An 18,660-nucleotide genomic window follows, 5' to 3' on the forward strand; every position below is an offset into this window, starting at 1 on the left:
TATATTTATACACACATACATACACATATATATCATCTCTACACAACCATCTCTCATATATATATATATGTATATATGCATATACATATATCTATATCTATCCATATCTCCCTCTCTCCTACACTCCAGGCCTTTGTCTCCAAATGTTTGCTTGACATCTTTAGCTGGGTATCCCAATAGCATCTTAAATTCAATGTGTCCAAAGCTGAGCTCATAGCCCTCCCCTCTAAACTTGCCTCTCCTCTAAAATGTTTAATTTCTGTAGAGGGCACAGCCATCCTTCTAGTACCCAGGTCCACAGCCTTAGCACCATCCCCGATTCTTCCCTCTCCCTTCCTATTCATAACCAGTCACTTGCCAGATCCTTTCTCGGCAAAGCACAAAGCTACTACTCTTTTTAAGACAGGCCTTATCATAAGCTCCCAATCCGTTTCCTTGTCTCCAGCCTCTACCTGTCTCTGATTCATCCTCCACATGGCTGCCAGGATTATTTTCCTAAGGCACAAGTCTGACTGTATAACTTCTGTGCTCAAAAATGTTCAGGTTACCCATTGCTTCTAGGAGACTTTGAGACCAGAATCCAAGGTCTGTGCAATCCGGAATCCCTTCTACAACATATCCCTAAAGTAGCCCATCGGCCTTTGCCTGAAGGCCTCTGCTGAGGGGGAACCTACTATGTCTTGAGGCTGCCCCTTTTTACTTTTGTATCATTCTGTATCACTGATTTTTTAAGCAGTTTTTCATTATCAGCTCTTCCCAACTTCTACCCATTGCTTCTATGTCTGCCCTCTGGGACCAAGCAATCTATCAAATGCTTCAAAGTCTACCCTAAGTCTTCTCTTCATGCTAAACATCCTCATTTTCTTCAACTAACCCTCCCTTGGCATGATCTCAGGTTCCTCATCTTTATTTATTGCTCCCCTCTAGACACCCTCTAGGTTAGACCTGCACAACTTGGCAGTAGGTGGGGGCCAAAATTAAAATTTAATAGGCTAAACTTCTTTGGGCCACAGACAGGTTAGACTACAGACAGACTGATGATGGTTGGTTACCCCAGTTCCCAGGACAAACAGGAGAGAGTGGCAGTGGTAACCCTATATTTTTCGAGGGCTGCCTGAAATCCTTTGGAGGATTATGGCATATTGTGCAGGTCTGCTCTAGCTCATCAATGCCTTTCCTAAATTGTGGTCCCCAGAGCTGAACACAATACTTCAGAGGTCTGATGACAAGAGCAGAGCAAAGTGGGATCTACCCTAGGGCAGATGATCACCGTGCTTCTCTTAAGGCAGTAGAAGAATCAGTTTGGTTTTTTGGCTGCCATAGCACACTTTCAGACTTTGAACTTGCAATCCACTAACATTCCCAGATCTTTTTCAAGTGAATTGCTCTCTAGCTTTGCCTCCTCAACCCCCTTCCCACCTCCATCTTGTACTTGTGAAGTTGATTTTTTGTATGCATAAGTATATGTCTTTATAGTCTATTAAATTTTATCTTATCAGATCCAGCCCAGTGTCCTACCCAGTCAAGATCTTTTTGGATTACGAGTCTATTATGCAATAGGCTAGCTATGTCTTCAAGCTTTGAACTCTCCACAATTTGGTAAGCACACCACCAATGTCTTTATCCAAGCCATTTATAAACATTTTAGACAGCACTGGCCTAACACACATCCCCAAGGCCCTACTTTGAAGGTGACATTGAATTATTAATGACTACTCTTTGAGTCTGGCCATCTAACTATTTCCAAAGCTAACTGTGCTATCATCTAGACCTATGTCTCCATCTTATTCACAGGAACAGCATAGGAGACTGTCAAATGGTTTGCCGAAATAAAAATAAACTATATGTTCAGCATTCCCCTTATGGAGTCCCTCCTCACCTCTGACATTCAATTTCTTCCAGGCTCAGCCCAAGTGACAGATACCTACTCTCTAAAGCCTTCTTGGACTTCCACAGTTGTTAGCATTATCTCCCTCCTCAAATTACCTGATATTTACTTCTTTGGGTCCACATTCTGTCTTCTCCAGTAGAGAGGAAAGGGGAGCTATCTCATGTTTGTATTTGCATCTCTTGTGCCTAGGACAGTGCCTTATACACACTAGATACTTAGTATTTGGTGTGCAGAATTGACTTGACTATCAGCTTCCCCCTTTGTGTTTCTCCCCATAGCTTTTGGGCAGGGTCTCTCTGATCATACTGAGGTTCCTAACACTCCAATGACCAGCCAGGATGAGCACTGCAGTACCCTAAACTAATGCTAGTAATTTCACTCCCTGTGTCTCTTCCGGGAATGAAAGTAGGAAAAAACGTGATTAAAAATCCAAAGTCTATAAGAGGGAAAATATGTATTTGAAGAGTAATAAATGAAGGGCAGGAGAAGAACCTAGCCTGTGGAAAGCGGTCCTCAGCTTCATATAATCCTCTTTTTTCTTTAAAATGCTCATCTTTAAATTTCAATCCATTTACAAGTGAATCCCTAGGATCTAGAATGTTTCCTTCCAAGCCCCAACACTCAGAAATGGAGTGCATACTACTCATTCAGCATTTTCACCTTCTGTTTCTTCTTCCCTGTCTTCCTCCTCCTCTTCCTCCTCCTCCTCCTCCTCCTCCTCCAGCACATCTTCTTCCTCTTCCTCCTCCTGTGGTTCAACTTTCTCCCTCTCCATCCCTTGCCTTTCCCTACTCTGTTTCTCATTCTCTCTTTTTATCTCCTCTGACATTTTTACCTTCTTTCCATCTCTCCCACCCCTCTCTCTTTCTGAGTCATCCATGTCCCCCTTTTCTTTTTTCTCATTGTTCCCAATCTCGGGAATCTCATATATTTCATCTAAAAAGAAAAGAAAAGATAAGATTAATTAAGCTCAGTTGCCAGGCAGAGAAAACCAATCTGTAACCTCAGGGTTAACATTGCTGAGAAGTGCATCTTATGAGACAGAAGAGACACCCAGAAGAACAGATATTTTATTAGAATGCTAACTGAGATTCATCTACACTTCTTGTCTCAGAACTTAATGCCAAGTATGCATGTGGGGGAGGGGCAGGATACAGGATCATAGCCCTAGGGCTGGCTCTTAGGGGTCATAAGTCCAACCTTTTCATTTTAAGGGTGAAGCAAGTGAAGCCTAGAGAAATGCTCTGTTCACAAATGGCAGAGCTGTGACTCAAACTCAGGTCCTCTGACTTCAAATCCCAACCCCTTTCAGAAAATTCCAGCATGTTCCTGTACTCTATAACTTCTCTGAATGAGAGGTATCCCTAGGATATGTGTTGATTATTGAGTGGGAAGCCTTGGGTGGAATATGAGCTGCCAGCCAAGAAAGGAGTGGAACAAGTAAAGTCTTACTGGAGCGCTGTCAATCCAAAGAGATCCTTTGCCAAAAAAGCACATGCACTTTCTATTTCTGGGCAGCTCTTGCCTGGGACACTCCTCACAGGCACCCAGGAATTTCTATGGGGATAACTTGGGAGTCTCGTCCTCTCATGGCCTCAGGGAAGACTAAAACATGTGCTCATGTGCTGCCACCTTCAGTCCCAAGAAGGAAGTGCAGGATAAACACCCCTGTTTGGCAGAGGAGTCTGGTAAACTATTCCTGATGGATTCTTTAAAAAGCTCTCAACAGAAGGCTAATAAAAACCATGGTTTTGCTGTCTCCGTCCTTGTCCAGTCTCATAGAAGGAAGGGCAATCCATTTTCAAGCACTTCCATCCTGCAGGTGACTCTCCTTTAGACCTGCAACATTTCTCAGGGTAGCCCAGCTGCTCTCTAGCAAGAAAGGCAATGCTAAGAGCCCCCTTTCTTGTGGGGTTCATTACATTTCTGAATGAATGTGTTGCTTTGTCTAGGAGAGAGCAGTGGGGATCCTACTCTGGTTTCTGGCACCTTGGCAACAAAAGCTACTTCTTCTCAAAATTAGGCTATAAGCTTCTAGGAGACATTCTTGGTTCCTTGTGTGACAAGACATACACCGTGTCCTGTATGTCCTCTATGTTCATCTGCTAGAACAGTGGGAGGAATTAACAGCAGGTTATGGCTGACCCACATCCTCATGGCCTCGTAGTATTACTCTCTGTTACAACTTTGCAAATGAGAACATTGCCAAATGCCTATTAGTCAGCTTCAGCTGGCTGTCCCACTGGCATCTCAAAATGGACTTGGGTCCAAAACTGAATGGATGTTTTCCCCCTAAACTGATCTCTCTCCCTAACTTCCCTAACATGTTGAGGACGTCACTACTCCTCTCATCAGATATATAATCTTCCAATCATATAATTTATTCCAATCATAACTGAAGGCATCTAGATAGCATAGTGGTTAGTGCACTAGAGTCAGAGTCACAAAAACTTCAGTTTCAATCACAACTCAGACATTTATTAGATGTGTGACCCTGGGCAAGTCACTTAACTTCTGGCTGCTTCAGTTTCCTCATCTATAAAGTTGGAATAACACCTATCCCACAAGGTTGTTGTAAGGATCCAATGAGAAAACTTTGTAAATGCCATTATTGTTATAAGGACCACCCAGATTCACAGCCTCAGGGCCACCCCTCATATCTCTTCAGTTGCTGAGTCTTGTCAATTCTATCTCTATACCATCTCTCACATTTGTGCCACATCCTCTACTTTAGGCCATGGCACCTCTTGGCTGGACAACTGCAGGAGCCCACTAAATGGTCCCCCTACATCCAGTTTTGCTTCTCTCTAATCTTTCACTCAGCTGCCAGTGATATTTTTAAAGCACAGATCTAACCATGTCATTCCCTCACTCAAGAAACAACCCAGTCTCCCTCTAGGATAAATAGAAACTCTCTTCTATCATTTAAAGCCCCTCCCAGTCTGGCTCCAGGTGACTTTCCCAAATTTATTGTGCTCTCCTTCATACAATTCTATGTTCCAGCCAAGCTGGCCTTCTTACTGCTTACCATCTATAAGGTTCCACCTCCTGCCTTTGCACAGGCTGCCCCTCCCCCTCCCGCCCATGCACCTCCTCCTCTGGATTCCAGATTCCTTCAAGGCTGAGCTCATCTGATCCTCCCCACTGTTAATGCTCTCTCCCACCCACACGCCCTAAATTACTTGGCATTTATTCCGCATATATTTTATTCTTACAAATAATTGTCATACATGTTGTTTTCCCCAAGTAGAATGTAAGCAACTTGAGGATGGGAATTGTTTCATGTTTGTTTTTGTATCCCCAGCGCCTTGCACAATGCCTGGCATATAGTCAAATAGATCCGTGATCTCACTGATTCAGTTCTTTCCAATGATGGACATCAAAACCAATCCATTCTTGCTTGTCATGTGCAACTCTCATCCATGTCCTCCCAAAAGTTCACCACAAGGGGTCCACCCAAGGTGATGGATGTGTCTACTGTCACCTCTTGCTCTAGCCCCTTGCCCAGCCCATCTTCTCTTCCAGTCATATAATTCTTTGATGACATCCTCATTGGATACATGCTGCTACCTGGTACCATGGACCTTTCCACTGCCCTCTGTATGATAATCATCCTTAGTTCTTCTGAAGCAGTGGTGTTCAACATCTCTCTGCCACCCAACAACACTGATAAAATGTTAGTATTGAAAAGATGGATGGGAAAAAACAGAAGGATGAAACCTGAGGTGAGTAAAAGAGTTTTGCAACATCCTAAAAGCAACATAGCCTGTTCTCTCCCCTTTCCACAATGAGCGCAGCACACTGTCCATCAGTACTGTCAGTCCCAGGTACACACACTGTTGGACAAGTTCTCTAGGGTATCCATCTTAATGCATATTGAAACCTGGGCAATTCACATTTTCCCTCTACTTGGTCTTTCCTCTATGGATGGGCCAGACAAAGTCCTTGGGATTGCAGATCTCTTCCAGGAGGCTCTGCACTGTCTTGAGGTTTGGTGCTATCACCCCAATGTTATCTGCAAACAGGGGAATCTGGAGGACCCCCACCATTCCCAGAGAATCAATCCTTCCTCAACAGAGCACCTGCATCACGGTGGCAAAAACCTTTGGGGGCATACAACGATCTTCATGTTTTATGTCTTGCCTGATGTTTACTAGCAGAGGGTCACTGAACAGGATTACATCTGTTGTTCCATCTTCCAAGGACTACTGAATGATCTCGATGTGTGGAAAACAAGTATGATGAGAACCTATGTTGTCTTTATCTTTCATCCAATTATTTAATTGTGATATGGTAAAGACACACTTCATTGTTGAATAATGTTTGTGAAAATCTTGTTCCCTATGACTCAAAAGATAGGATAGGGATAGGGACTGGCCCTGGAACTGCACTGGTTTAAGAAATTCCCAGCCAAGGAATCTCCCTCCACCAATGCAGGGCAGCATCTTCTTCCCAACTTAGAGTCTTAGAGAGACCACTGAGGAGTTAAGTGACTTGTCCAGGATCACACAGCCAGTATGTGTCAGAGGTAGAACTTGAACTCAGGTCTTCCTGGTTTTGAAGTCAGTTCTCTATCCACTGCCATTGCTGCCTTAACACACACATACATACATATATATGTATGTACACACACACACAGAGGGAAGAGCAGAAATAGAGGCCAATAGTTATTGATCTCTCAAGTTGATTTTTTTATATTAATAAAAGTCTCTTGAGTTTTCCCCCATCCTGTTCCTTCAGATACCTCGTACGTTGCCTTTCAATGACCCCATAAATGTATCACTTCCAGCATAGAGCTCTTCTGTGTACACTGTTTGATCTAAGCTGGCTGTTTGTCCTGTCTTAGTTCTCTCTTTAGTGCCGTTAAGGCACCTCAGGGACCATCATGACAGGCCCAGGTGTGGTGGTTCTACTATCCTTGATGGAGAAAACTTGGTTGAAATGTTTTTTTCATATTTTTTCCATTTTTCTTCTATTTGTAGTCCTCTTTCCATAGTCATCCTTAAATGCCGTTTGGATGACTTTGCTTAGAAGCTATATTGCCAAGTTTTCTTCAAACTGTTTTTATGCTCCATTACTTCTGATCTTTGAGATTTTGCTAGGCATAATCTCATGGCAGAGTAAGCATAAATAAATGCTTGTTGAAAGAATGTTGTTATATGCTAGAATATTGACATTGGGGTCTGTGGGCACCCAGGCTGGGCCACATATCCAACAAACCTGATCCTGTCCTTGTGGGTATGAATGCCACCTCTGCCCCTCATTAGCTGCAGTCTGGTAGGGATAAAAGGCAGGCCAAGAGAATGCCCAGGGGGCTGCTCTCGATATTGGGGGACAAGAGGTTGCTTTGACCTCCAAGCCTATTACAGGATACTTTAGGGCCCTGGCCTCCCAATACTCACAAAAGGGATTTAATTGCAGCTTACACGTGGCCAGGGAACGAGCCACCTCCCACCACCCCTACCCCACTGCTCTGTCATCATCATCCTGTATTACTCTCACTATACAAGTATCAACTCCTCCATGACCTGCAGATGTGAGGATGGATGGAGCCTGCCAAGTACACAGTGGACTTAGAGTAAGATTTCCCATTTGTATCATGCTTTCCAGTTACAAAGCCCTTTTAATACATGATCAAGTTTCATGGTAAGAGCTGGTTTTTGGAGTCATTAGACCTGGGTTCAGATACTGACTTGGCCACTTACTACCCATGACCCTGGCCAATTCACACATCTCTCCAAACCTCAGTTTCCTCTCCTAGAAAATGAACAAGTTGAATGAGAGCTTCTCTGAGGTCCCTTGTATGCTCTGAAAAAGGTCATGGAGGGGAAGAGTCTAAGGTCCCCTGCCTGGCTAATTCCCCTGTGCCAGATGGGCCAGAAGAAAACACCTGAGGTTGCTGACCAGAAACTAGGCCTAAGGGTTCAAGGGCTGTAGCCAGCCTCTTTGACTAAAGCCACTATAAGACTAGTCTAGGCCTGACAGGAGACAAAGCAAAGGGAGAACATAGCAACAAATGACCTCTCTGGGGAAAGAGAACATAAAAGAATTGGTCAGGAACCAGAAATAAAGCCTTCCTTCCTCCTCCTCCCACTTCCTCTGACCCCAAAAGCTCTCTCTAGGCTTCCAGGAACTCCCACCTTTGTCTTTCTTGTCTTTGACACTGTCAGAGCCTCGAGTCGCTCTCAGTTCTTCAATGATACCCTTGTTGGCATCATCCAAAGCCTAGAGGTGGCAGAAGTAACTGGTTAGAATCAATGACTGTGTATGAATTGTCAACCCCAAACAGCTGCTAGTCTTACCCGATTAATCTAGCCATTTCTCCCCCTCCCACTTTTCACCTAATATAAACCCCATCCACGAAGAAAACCTTCCTTGATTAACAAGCCCCAATATGCCCCCCTCCCCACAACTCCAACCTATCACCCAATGCTCATTACTACTTTTTTTTTTCTGTATCCCCTTGGTACTCATGTTTAGTGTATACTAGTCAGCCATCAATTATTCACCGCTACGCACTATGTGCTATGTGGTGTGAATCCTCTACGGAAGTTCTGCTTCAGTGTCTCTTTATGGCAAGGAAATTGTCTGTGGAAGGGTCTAACAAGCTAAAAATAAGGAAGCTTCAGTAGGCCCAGCAATGGTTTGTGGCCACTCTTGGGGGACCAGTCCAGTCAAGGACAGAGAGGCTCAGGCAGTTGGCCTGGAGTCGATGAATTCTTTGTTCAGGGTGACCCACAACACAAACACAAATTGTTAAATGACAGCTCCTTCTACTTCCACAGTACCAGTGGAAAAATAACAGTACCAAGAAGAAAAGAGGCAGCAGGCACTAAGAATCACACTGTGTCTAGAGCATTTAGAAACAGACCTCTTTAACCTGTGGCTTGTTTGTAAACAGTTATTTGCTTGTTGTCTCTCCTCCACACCCCCTGGATTGTGAAACGGATTGTTTTTTACTTCTCTTTGCATCCTCATCTCTTAGAACAATGACTGGCACATAGTAGGTGCTTAAAAAATATTGATTGACTGTACTCTGAATGCTCAGTTAGGCTCTTGGCTCCTCCCTCAGGCTTCTGACTGACTAGCAACATGACAGGTACAAGAAACCTATGGTTCAATTGATGCTGTCAGCTTTCCTTGCCTGAAATGTCCTTTCTCTGCTATGACTAAGTAAACCTCCCTTTGTACACTGATGGATGGCCTATGAGAGCTTCATTTCATTCCAATTTTGAACCTGAGCTCTCAGCCTAGCATGAGCCAGATCCAGTCTGTTATATCAATGCCTGCTTGTATTAATAACGAGAGGTTACCTCAGTCAACTAGAGCTTATGATTGTGTCACATACACTGGGAACAAAAAGACTGCTTTTGGCTGTTGCAGATCTACTGGAGATGAATGGATTGGTTCATATTGTGGATCAGAGCCACCGCTTGGGTTGGCCTATCAAAAAAGGGGTCAAATTGCAATTTTTCTTGTCCCTACCACTCCCCCCACCCCTACCCCTGCTTTTCAGAAAGAAACCAGAGAACCGCAAAGCTTGGGACAAAAGTCCCAGACTAAAAACCTCCCTGTCCCAAGCTCCTAACGGCTGCACTGAGGCAGAAGCATGCAGTGGTTGCATGAGCTCCCACCCTTGTGGCCTAGAAGTAGAGTTCCTGAACCACTGCCTCCTTGAAAGAGAAAGAGGGACTTCTCAGACAATGGTGACGCCCAGAGAGTCCTGGAATCCACACTTCTAAGAAGAGACAGGGGAGTAAGAGTCAGTATCAGCCTCAGGACTAGGCGCCTCTCTGAGCAAATCCAGGTTTGAGGATTCAAGAGCCAATTCAAATTTCAAGATTGAAGTCTGAGGATTCAATCGAGAAGAGAAGGGGAGTTTCTGGGCAGTGCTAGCCACCTGGAGGGAGAAAAGGATCCTAAAATACAATCTTTAGTAACAGAAGGGCTTGTTTTGGGGCACAGCTAACCAATCCAGGAGATGATTATATATGTGGTCTTCAGAACCTCAATAGTGGTAGGGGACTAAGGAACAATATGGCAAGCAAAAAGATCCAAGCTTTGCCCCACCCCACCCTATTACTACGTGTTATTCAGATGGGAGATGGGGAGAGAGGGGCAAGGGAGGAACGGTTGCCTTTCTAGCAACCTCAAGTAATGAGGGGAGTCAAAGCTTTCAGAGAAGTTCTATAAAGCAAAATGCCTAAGTGGGTCTCTGGAATGCAAGTGTGACTCACTGGAATGTCAGAAGGTTCCCTTTTTAGCAGCATCAAGTTTCTGTTCTAAGGGGAGTCTAAACCACAGGGTGTGTGATAGGACAAATATCCCCAACTCTCTGCACTGCCCTCCAGTTAGTTTTTCCCAAAAAAGATTTCAAAGCCAGGTCTTTGTAGGCCCAGTGACTTGGCTTCCTGGTCACCCAACAGTATAAAAAGGCCCACCCACATCCAGTCTGAGCCCTCATCACACTCAGCTCTGATAACCGGACATATTTCCATTTGGAGAGGAGGGGAGCCAAGTTTACCCAGGCTAAGTGTTTGTTACAGTAATTAAGGTGGAACTTTTTTTTTTTACTCTTTTCTCTTTTGGAGCACTTATTTAATCAAGTGCCCTTGACGGCCTTTGTTTGTTTGTTTGTTTTTTTTAATTAAATCAGGAGTCTTTGATGACCTGCTTACCTCAAGGGAAAGCCTAGTTTATACAGGTTTGAGTCACATGTTTGTGATGCCAGAGGCTTTTAGGTCATGTAGATTTGAGTCCCATGTTGTTACACCTTTTGACCCTGAACAGATTATATAAACTCAGAGGTTGGCATTTTGCCTTTAGGGGCTCACTCATGGAAGGAGTGTTGAGACTCTGGGAAAGCCATTGTAACTGCCCCCTGGCTTTGCTAACCCAGATCTATTGGTGCTTCTCTTTTTGGTAACGATGTATGTGATGTCTTGATCAGACAAAGTCTGTCGATATTTTCTGTTTGTAATTTCTATTTGTATTTGCTCTGAAGTTCAGGGTGCTGGCTTTTCCCCCATACGTATGTTTGATTAAAGTGAGATTGTTAACCCCTAAAGTTGCTTTCCTTAGAAAAGCAGATGGAAGAACTTGTGCTTGGCAGCCCTTGTTGCTGGTCTTGTTGGGTCTTACACTCCCACAGCTGCTGCTAGCCTAATTGTTGTTACAACGTTGCTGTCTCCCTCTTGACCCTCCTGACTATGTTAGGGCTAAGTGTCTCTTTTACTGTTCAATGACCTATGAGTGCCTCATTTCATCCCAACAATGAACCTGAACAGATGCCAGTCTCAGTCAGGCTCTCCTTAATAGGGTGATTCTGTGAATCTGAGACACTGTATAGCATCTTGGGGAAAAGTTGGACTCACCAGAGAGGGAAGATGATCGCCTTGACTGTTCAAGGGCAACTGTGAATTATTTATGTATTATTTTCTATGGGATGAAAGGCCATCATTTTTCCGATATGTATTATTTCTTTGAGTGCCTGTGTGATAAGCACTCACCTCTGTGGAGACCTAGACATAAAAACTGTATTTAAGCTATTTTCTGAGACTTCCTAAAGGGCACTCCAGGTGGGGGCAAAACAGGCTAATGAGCTAGGATGTGTGGGGAAGGGAGAGGGTGAGGGTGTTACCCCCTAAAACTGGGTGGGTACTACAAAGGGGCAATGTGATGGACAGGGCCATGAATAACATAAGATCAGGCTAGATTAGAAATTACAGAGCTCTTACAATGATATGATACCTCGCCGCTCGCTGATACAAAAAGCTATCTTTTCAACACCACTCTTTTCCCAGAGATGTTATAAGACTAGGAACTATCAAACCCCTTGACCCACTAAAGAGTTATGATGAGGAGCATGGTGGATACAAGTAGTCAGCTGTAACTAAGGGTGTCCTAATAAGAAATGAGTAGGTGGTTTTCAGAAAAACCGGGAAAGACTTACATGACCTGACGCTGAGTGAAGTGAGCAGAACCAGGAGGACATTTTGTACACAGTAACAGCCACAATGTGAGATGATCACATTCACATAGCTCTTCTCAGCAATACAATGATCCAACACAACTCCAAAAGACTCATGACAGAAAATGCTATCCACATCCAGACAGAGAACTATGCAGTCGGAATATAGATGGAAGCAGACTATTTTCACTTGTTTTTTCTTTCTCATGGTTTTTCCCTTTTGTTATGATTCTTCTTTCACCACATGACTAACGTGGAAATAATGTTTAACATGACTGTACATGAATAACCTGTATCAGATTGCTTGCCATCTTGGGGAGGGGGGAGGGGAAAGGAAGGAGGGAAAAAAATTTGGAACTCAAAAATCTTAAAAAATCAATGTTGAAAACTATTGCTATATGTAATTGGAAAAAAGTAAAATACTATTAGGTGCAGAAAAAGAAAAAGAAAAGAAATAACTATATGGTCCTCCATCCCCAACTAGACCAGAAAATCTCCACTGGAATGACCTGTTTTCCTCATTAGCCTAAGCTATCTCTCCACCTCCCCACCCCCATTTATGCAACAAACAGATTCAGACAGATGCCAGACTAACCTTCCTGTTGTAGTTGTTGTTCAGTTGTTTCAATTGGGTCCTACCCTTCATGACCCCATGTGGGGTTTTCTTGGCAAAAACGCTGGAGTAGTTTGCCATTTTCTTCTTCAGCTTATACATGAGAAAACTGAGGCAGAGTTAAGTGACTTGCCCAGGGTCACAAAGCTAGTAGGTGTCTGAGGCCAGATTTGAACTCAGAAAGATGAGTTCTCCTGACTCCAGGCTGGGCACTCTGTCCACTGAACCACCTAGCGGCCCAATCTTCCTACACTGACACTACTTTTGTAGCACTTCCCTACATTGGCTCTTTATTGCCTGACTCCCCCTGGGCCTGGCTTTCGAGGCTCTCTGTTATCCATCCTGCTTCTACAAGTCTGTTCCTTCTTACTTCCAACCTTCTACTCCCCACTGTTGCTCCCCAAATCTGGATTTCCTTCTACCTTCTCAAATTCTACCTAAAACAAAAGATTTGGACCAGATGACTGCTAAGGTCCTTCCCAATCCGGTCTGTGGGACTATGACTCTTTCCTTCTGTGATCAACTTAAGGCCCACCTCCTCCAGTTAGACTGTCAATAAACATTTATTAAGTACTTGCTGTGTGCCAGACATTGTGCTAAATACTGCAATTATTCCTTCTCCATGAAGACTTCCCCAACTACCTCCAGCTGTTTCTCATTTTTTGGAACTTCTGCTGCACTAATTATCTGTCTAGCACTTCATGATATACTGTCATTCTTCACTCTCTTGTCATTGTGTGCCTAAATCTCGTCTCCCTAACCGCAGTATAAGCTCCTTGAGAATAAACATGGAATCTTGTCCTTTTTGCGTCCCATGCCACACCTAGTGTAGTACATGGTAGGTGGCGAAGTGGATAGAGCGCCCAGACTGGAGTCAGGAAGACTCATTTACCTGAGTTCAAATCTGGCCTCAGACACTTACTAGCTGTGTGATCCTGGGCAAGTCACTTTACCCTGTTCGTCTCAGTTTCCTCATTTGTCAAAGGAGTTGAAGAAGGAAATGGCAAACCACTCCAGGATCTCTGCCAAGAAAACCCCAAATGGGGTCATGAAGAGTCGAATAGGACTGAACAACAAGAAGAAAGGTATAGTTGATTGCTTGAGATGGATCAATCAATAAGTATTTATTAAGTGCCTACTACGTGCTAGGAAGTAAGAGGGCAGAGACAATGAGAGTGGAAAAATGCAAGGCTGGTCTGCTGGCAATCCCTTTTCACCCTTTCTGGATGCCAAAAGCAGGAGGGGCAGGCTTACACTGATGATGGCGTTTTGGGCCTCATTATTGTGGACAAGCTTTGCCCTCTCCAAGGCTTTCTCAAAGTTGTTCACTGCAGCCTCGTAGTCTTTCAGCTTAACTGTAAAGAAAGGGGGGAAATGGAAGTGGTTATTAACAACAGACAACACCATGCGGGCCTTGTGGCTCCCCCTTGATACTAAGGACTTAGCATATTGAACCAAGATGGCTATTGAGAGCCAAAAGCAGGGGAAGACACAGAACTGCCTTCAAGCAAACTGGATTAATCCAGTTGGCCTCCAGGCACAAGGGCATCATCAGTGAGCTAGCTGGCACCATTCTTTTCCCAAGTCTTTGACCTTAGGAGTCATAGTGCTGGAGAAGCTACCTCTAAAGATGATTCCATCCAGCCCCCTCACTTTACAGATCTGAGGGAACAAAGGAAAATTTACTTGCCTAGAATCACTCAACTAATGAGTGTCAAAGCTTGCAGTTGAACCCAGGTGTCCCAAGCCCAATCCCCCTCCCTACCCCAACTTGGCAAACTGAAGTTGACCTGGAGCAAATCCACTGTATAGAAAAAGAGCCTGGCTGAGAACCACTGGGCTCCCCACTATCTCAAGATTCGGTTTTTCCTGAGAGTCCCACAGCCTGCAGAAAGGAGGGCAGTGTCATCTCCTATCCTCACCCCACCATGCTGTCCCTTCAGCACGTGCAGACTCATCATCCCACGTTCTTGGCAGGTGAGTGTAGCCCTCTATGTGCTCTCCAGACATGTCTGTGTCTCCCTCCATCTGAGCTCCCTGCCTGACTGCAAGTCCAAAACTAATACAGTTTCACCAGATCCTTACCTCTGGCTAGAGGCACATAACTGAGATTCAGACAGAGACAGACAGAGAGTGAGATAGAGAAAATTACAAATTCTTTATACAACTCCCTAGAGGAGAGGAAGAGCATTTACACTGGGAAACCCACCTGGACAATGGGTCAGTAGTAGGGTGAGGGGAGCAAATAGGAAAGGCTGAACAATCCTGCTCACCACACCAGACCACCACTGCTACATAGGTAAGCAGTTTTCTTCTTTTTCGGACAGATCTAAATTTGAATCCTGGTTCTAACCATCACTACTTGTGTTATCTTGGGCAAATCATTTAACTTCAGTGAGCAAATGAAGTAAGTTATACATAAAATCCCTAGAGATTAGTCTAGTAAAACTGTATTATTATCAAGCCTGAGTGGGAGAGCTGTTTCATTAGACTGGGTGAGCCTCCTGCACAGGGATGGGCACACTTAAGAGGGGGCTCCCAGGGAAACTGAAAACAGACACCCAACAACAAAGGAAGCGCATGGGGAGGGGGCCCGGTGTCGATAAGACTTAGCATTTGTTCTTCATTGCCTCATGACTTGTTTTACCTGCTTAATTCGCCCAATTAGACTCCATAAGCTCTATGAGGGCAGGGACCAGAGACATGAGGCCATGGGACAGTATACTCACAGTCAGAGTCAGACTGAGCAGCCCTAAGTGGGCAACACCATGAGATGGCCCAACAGATGTTAAGCCTGGTCAGGACAACTTGATGGCCTACACAGGAGCTGTGGCTTGCATCAAAGGGGGAAGGGAGGGTTGGGGTATCTGGCTGTACCTTGTGCCTGGGCCACCAGAACGCTGGCATTGAGTTGCCACTCAACATCACCCTCCTCTTCGGCGCACGCCTGGGACTTCTCCCCATACTCCTGCGCTTCCCAGGGCTGGTTAAGTTCCAAGTAGCAGCGGCCAATCTCGTGGAACAGCCAGGTCTTCTCCAGGCTGGTTTTTGCGAGCGGGATCTTCTCCTCCCACCTGAGAAAAGGCCAGTGTAAGGGGGCGAGCTTCTTGCCCTCAGCCCTCTCCCATATCCACAGGACCCTGGGGCTATGTTAAGTCTCACCAGTCCAGCTACAGAAACCAAGTGAATAAACCACAGTGTCACAACAGAGAATGTGATCTCCTTTATCCCCTTGCCTTCAGACAAAACAAAACTTACCCTGTAGGGTAAATAATTTCTCCCTTTTTAAAAGACTTACAGAGAACAGAGAGACTCTAGATTCCTTGCTTACTTGTTCTATTATCTTATACTTCTTTCTTTCTTTCCTTCCTTCCTTTCTTTCTTTCCCTTTGGCAAGGCAATCAGGGTTAAGTGACTTGCCCAGGGTCATACAGCTAGTAAGTATTAAGTGTCTGGGGTTGGATTTGGACTTGGCCATCCTGACTCCAGGGCCAGTGCTCTATCCACTGTGCCACCTACCTGCCCCACATCTTATACTTTTTTAGGAAGTTCTTTCTGAAATCTAACTTAAACTCCTCATTCTGTAAAACATGCCCATTTCTGCATCAGTGGGTTCTCTTCCTCTGAAAAAGCTCCTTTTACAAATGTGAAAACAATCCTTCATCCTCCCAGTTACCCAGGCTCAAAATCTAGTGCTTATCTTTGACTCTCCCCACCTCTTCACCCCAAACCCAACCAATTATGAACTCTTAATAATTCTGCATAAAAATATCTTTCAAATCTTCTCTCCCCTGCTCCTAGTTCCTCTGCTACCACCCAGGTTCAGAACCTCATTGCCATCGATGCAACGGCAACCTAACTGGCTTTCCTGCTTCTAGCTTCTGTCTGCTCAGAGTCATTCTGTGTTTTACATCACTTCTAGGGACATGGATACTAAGACAATAGCAGCTCACATTTATATACCCCCCGAAGGTTTGCAAAGTGCTTTCCTCATAGTGAGATAGGGATTTTAAGTATAATTTACTCCATTTGCTCACTGAAGTTAAATGACTTGCCCAAGATAATACAAGTAATGAGTATTAGAACCAGGATTCAAACTCAGATCTGTCTGAAAAAAGAAGAAAACTGCATACCTATGTAGCAGTAGTGGTCTGGTGTGGTGAGCAGGATTGTTCAGCCTTTCCTATTTGCTCCCCTCACCCTACTACTGACCCATTGTCCAGGTGGGTTTCCCAGTGTAAATGCTCTTCCTCTCCTCTAGGGAGTTGTATAAAGAATTTGTAATTCTCTCTCTCTCTCTCTCTCTCTCTCTCTCTCTCTCTCTCTCTCTCTCTCTCTCTCTCATGGCCTAGCATGCCAATACAAAAATGCACAAAGTACACTGACCAAGGTGAACGAATGATCTTAAGGTATTTTTTTTTAATTGACCTATAAGTATCACTGAGATTTGGGGGAATGGAGCCCATAAGGATGGCTCTGAAAGAGTCCTTTATTCAAAAGCAGCAAGATCGGTAAAAGGGGTGGGAGTAGAAGAGCAGAACAAGATTGTTTGTTAAGAAGATAGAATTACTTAAGGCAATCCAGTAGCCAGATAGGGGAAGCATGGTGGGAAGGATATGGATCAGTGGAGATAAACTGAGGCAAAAACAAAACCAGTCTTGCCATTAGAGTATACTGGAGACCCCCTGGACAAAAAGAAGAGGCAGAAGTGGGGAAACAGGTCACAAGTGTGACATGGAGGAAGGATATAGTATTGGTAGAGGATTTTAATTATCTAGAAATTTACTTAAGCTGTCTCTCACCAGGGAAAAGAGAATTTCATGAAAGAAAATGGCAACAACGGGACAACATACCAAAAGTTTCCGGATGCACCCAAAGTAGTCCTTAAGGGAAAATTTATATCTCTAAATACTTTCCTCAGCAAATAAGAGAAACAGCAACTCAATTAATTGGGCATGCAACTAAAAATTATTAGAAAAGCCACAAAATTTTAAAAACTCCAACTAATCACAAAAACAGACATTCTTAAAATCAAAAAAGAAAACAACAAAAATTGAATGAAAAAATAAAAGTAAGAATGGGTTTTCTGAGAGAAAAAAAGTACCCAATTAGATATGTAAACCATTGGCTAAACTGATTTTTAAAAAACCTGAAGAAAAGCAAATTACCAATATAAATGAAATAGGAAAATTCACAACACATTAGATAACAGAAAATATTAGAAACTATTTGGCTTAATCATATGCCAACATAATTGAAAAATAAAATGAATATTTGCAGAAAATATAAACTACTCAGATTAACAAAATGAGAAATAGAGAATTTAAGTAACCCCAATCTCAGAAAGAGAAACTGATTAATTCATATAGGAACTCCAAAGGAAAAAACCCTAGGACTAGATGGATTTACAAGTCAATGCTATCATACATTCACAGAACAATGAATACCACTATCGCACAAATTATTTGAAAAAAAAATTAGGGAAAGAAGGGATCCTACAAAATCCTTTCTAGGAGAAAAATGTGGTCTTGATTCCTAAGGCAGGAAAAGGTAATGCAGAGAAAGCAAATCACAGACCAATATCTCCAATGAATATTGACACAAAAACACTTAATAAAATTTTAGCAAAGCATCTACACCAACATATATAAAAGCTCATACTACATGACCAGGTTGGATTCACATCAGAAATGCAGGGTTAATTCAATATTAGAAAACCTTTTAACATCATAGATCATATTAATGAGAAAATAATTATGACACGAATGTATCAATACATGCAGAAAACGGTTTTGACAAAATATGGCACTAATGTATATTTTTAAAAATTTTAAAGCATAGGAAAAAATGAATCGTAATGTGGTAAATTTTGCTGCTGTTGTTGTTGGGGCAGCTAGATGGCGCAATGGATAAGAATTTGGAATCAGAACTTGGGCTTGGAATCAGCAAGACTGTATCTTTCTGAGTTGAAATGTGGCCTCAGACACTTAACTGTGTCTTAGCTGTGTGACCCTAGGCAAGTCGCTTAACCCTGTTTGCCTCAGTTCGTCATCTGTAAAATGAGCTAGTGAAGGAAAGGCAAATTATTCCAGTGTCTCTGCCAGGAAAACCCCAAAATAAGGTAACAAAGAGTGATGGAAATGAAGGACTGAACAACAACAAAGAGAATTTAACTGTAATGGAGAA

At 43.4% G+C, this 18,660-nt stretch overlaps 1 protein-coding gene across 1 annotated transcript in view; it reads right to left on the reverse strand.

Annotated features, from left to right (window-relative positions):
• Positions 1-8,105: 8,105 nt before the first annotated feature.
• ODAD4 (outer dynein arm docking complex subunit 4) overlaps positions 8,106-18,660 on the reverse strand; it is a 50,014-nt gene continuing 39,459 nt past the window's right edge. The window contains exons 9-10 of the mRNA XM_036757240.1: positions 15,352-15,548; positions 8,106-8,116 (exon numbers count right to left, since the gene is read on the reverse strand). Coding sequence (XP_036613135.1) covers positions 8,106-8,116; positions 15,352-15,548 — 208 coding nt within the window. The remainder of the gene's footprint in view (positions 8,117-15,351; positions 15,549-18,660) is intronic.

The sequence above is a fragment of the Trichosurus vulpecula genome, chromosome 4 (assembly GCF_011100635.1).
Source record: "Trichosurus vulpecula isolate mTriVul1 chromosome 4, mTriVul1.pri, whole genome shotgun sequence".
Classification (NCBI taxonomy): Eukaryota; Metazoa; Chordata; class Mammalia; order Diprotodontia; family Phalangeridae; genus Trichosurus; species Trichosurus vulpecula.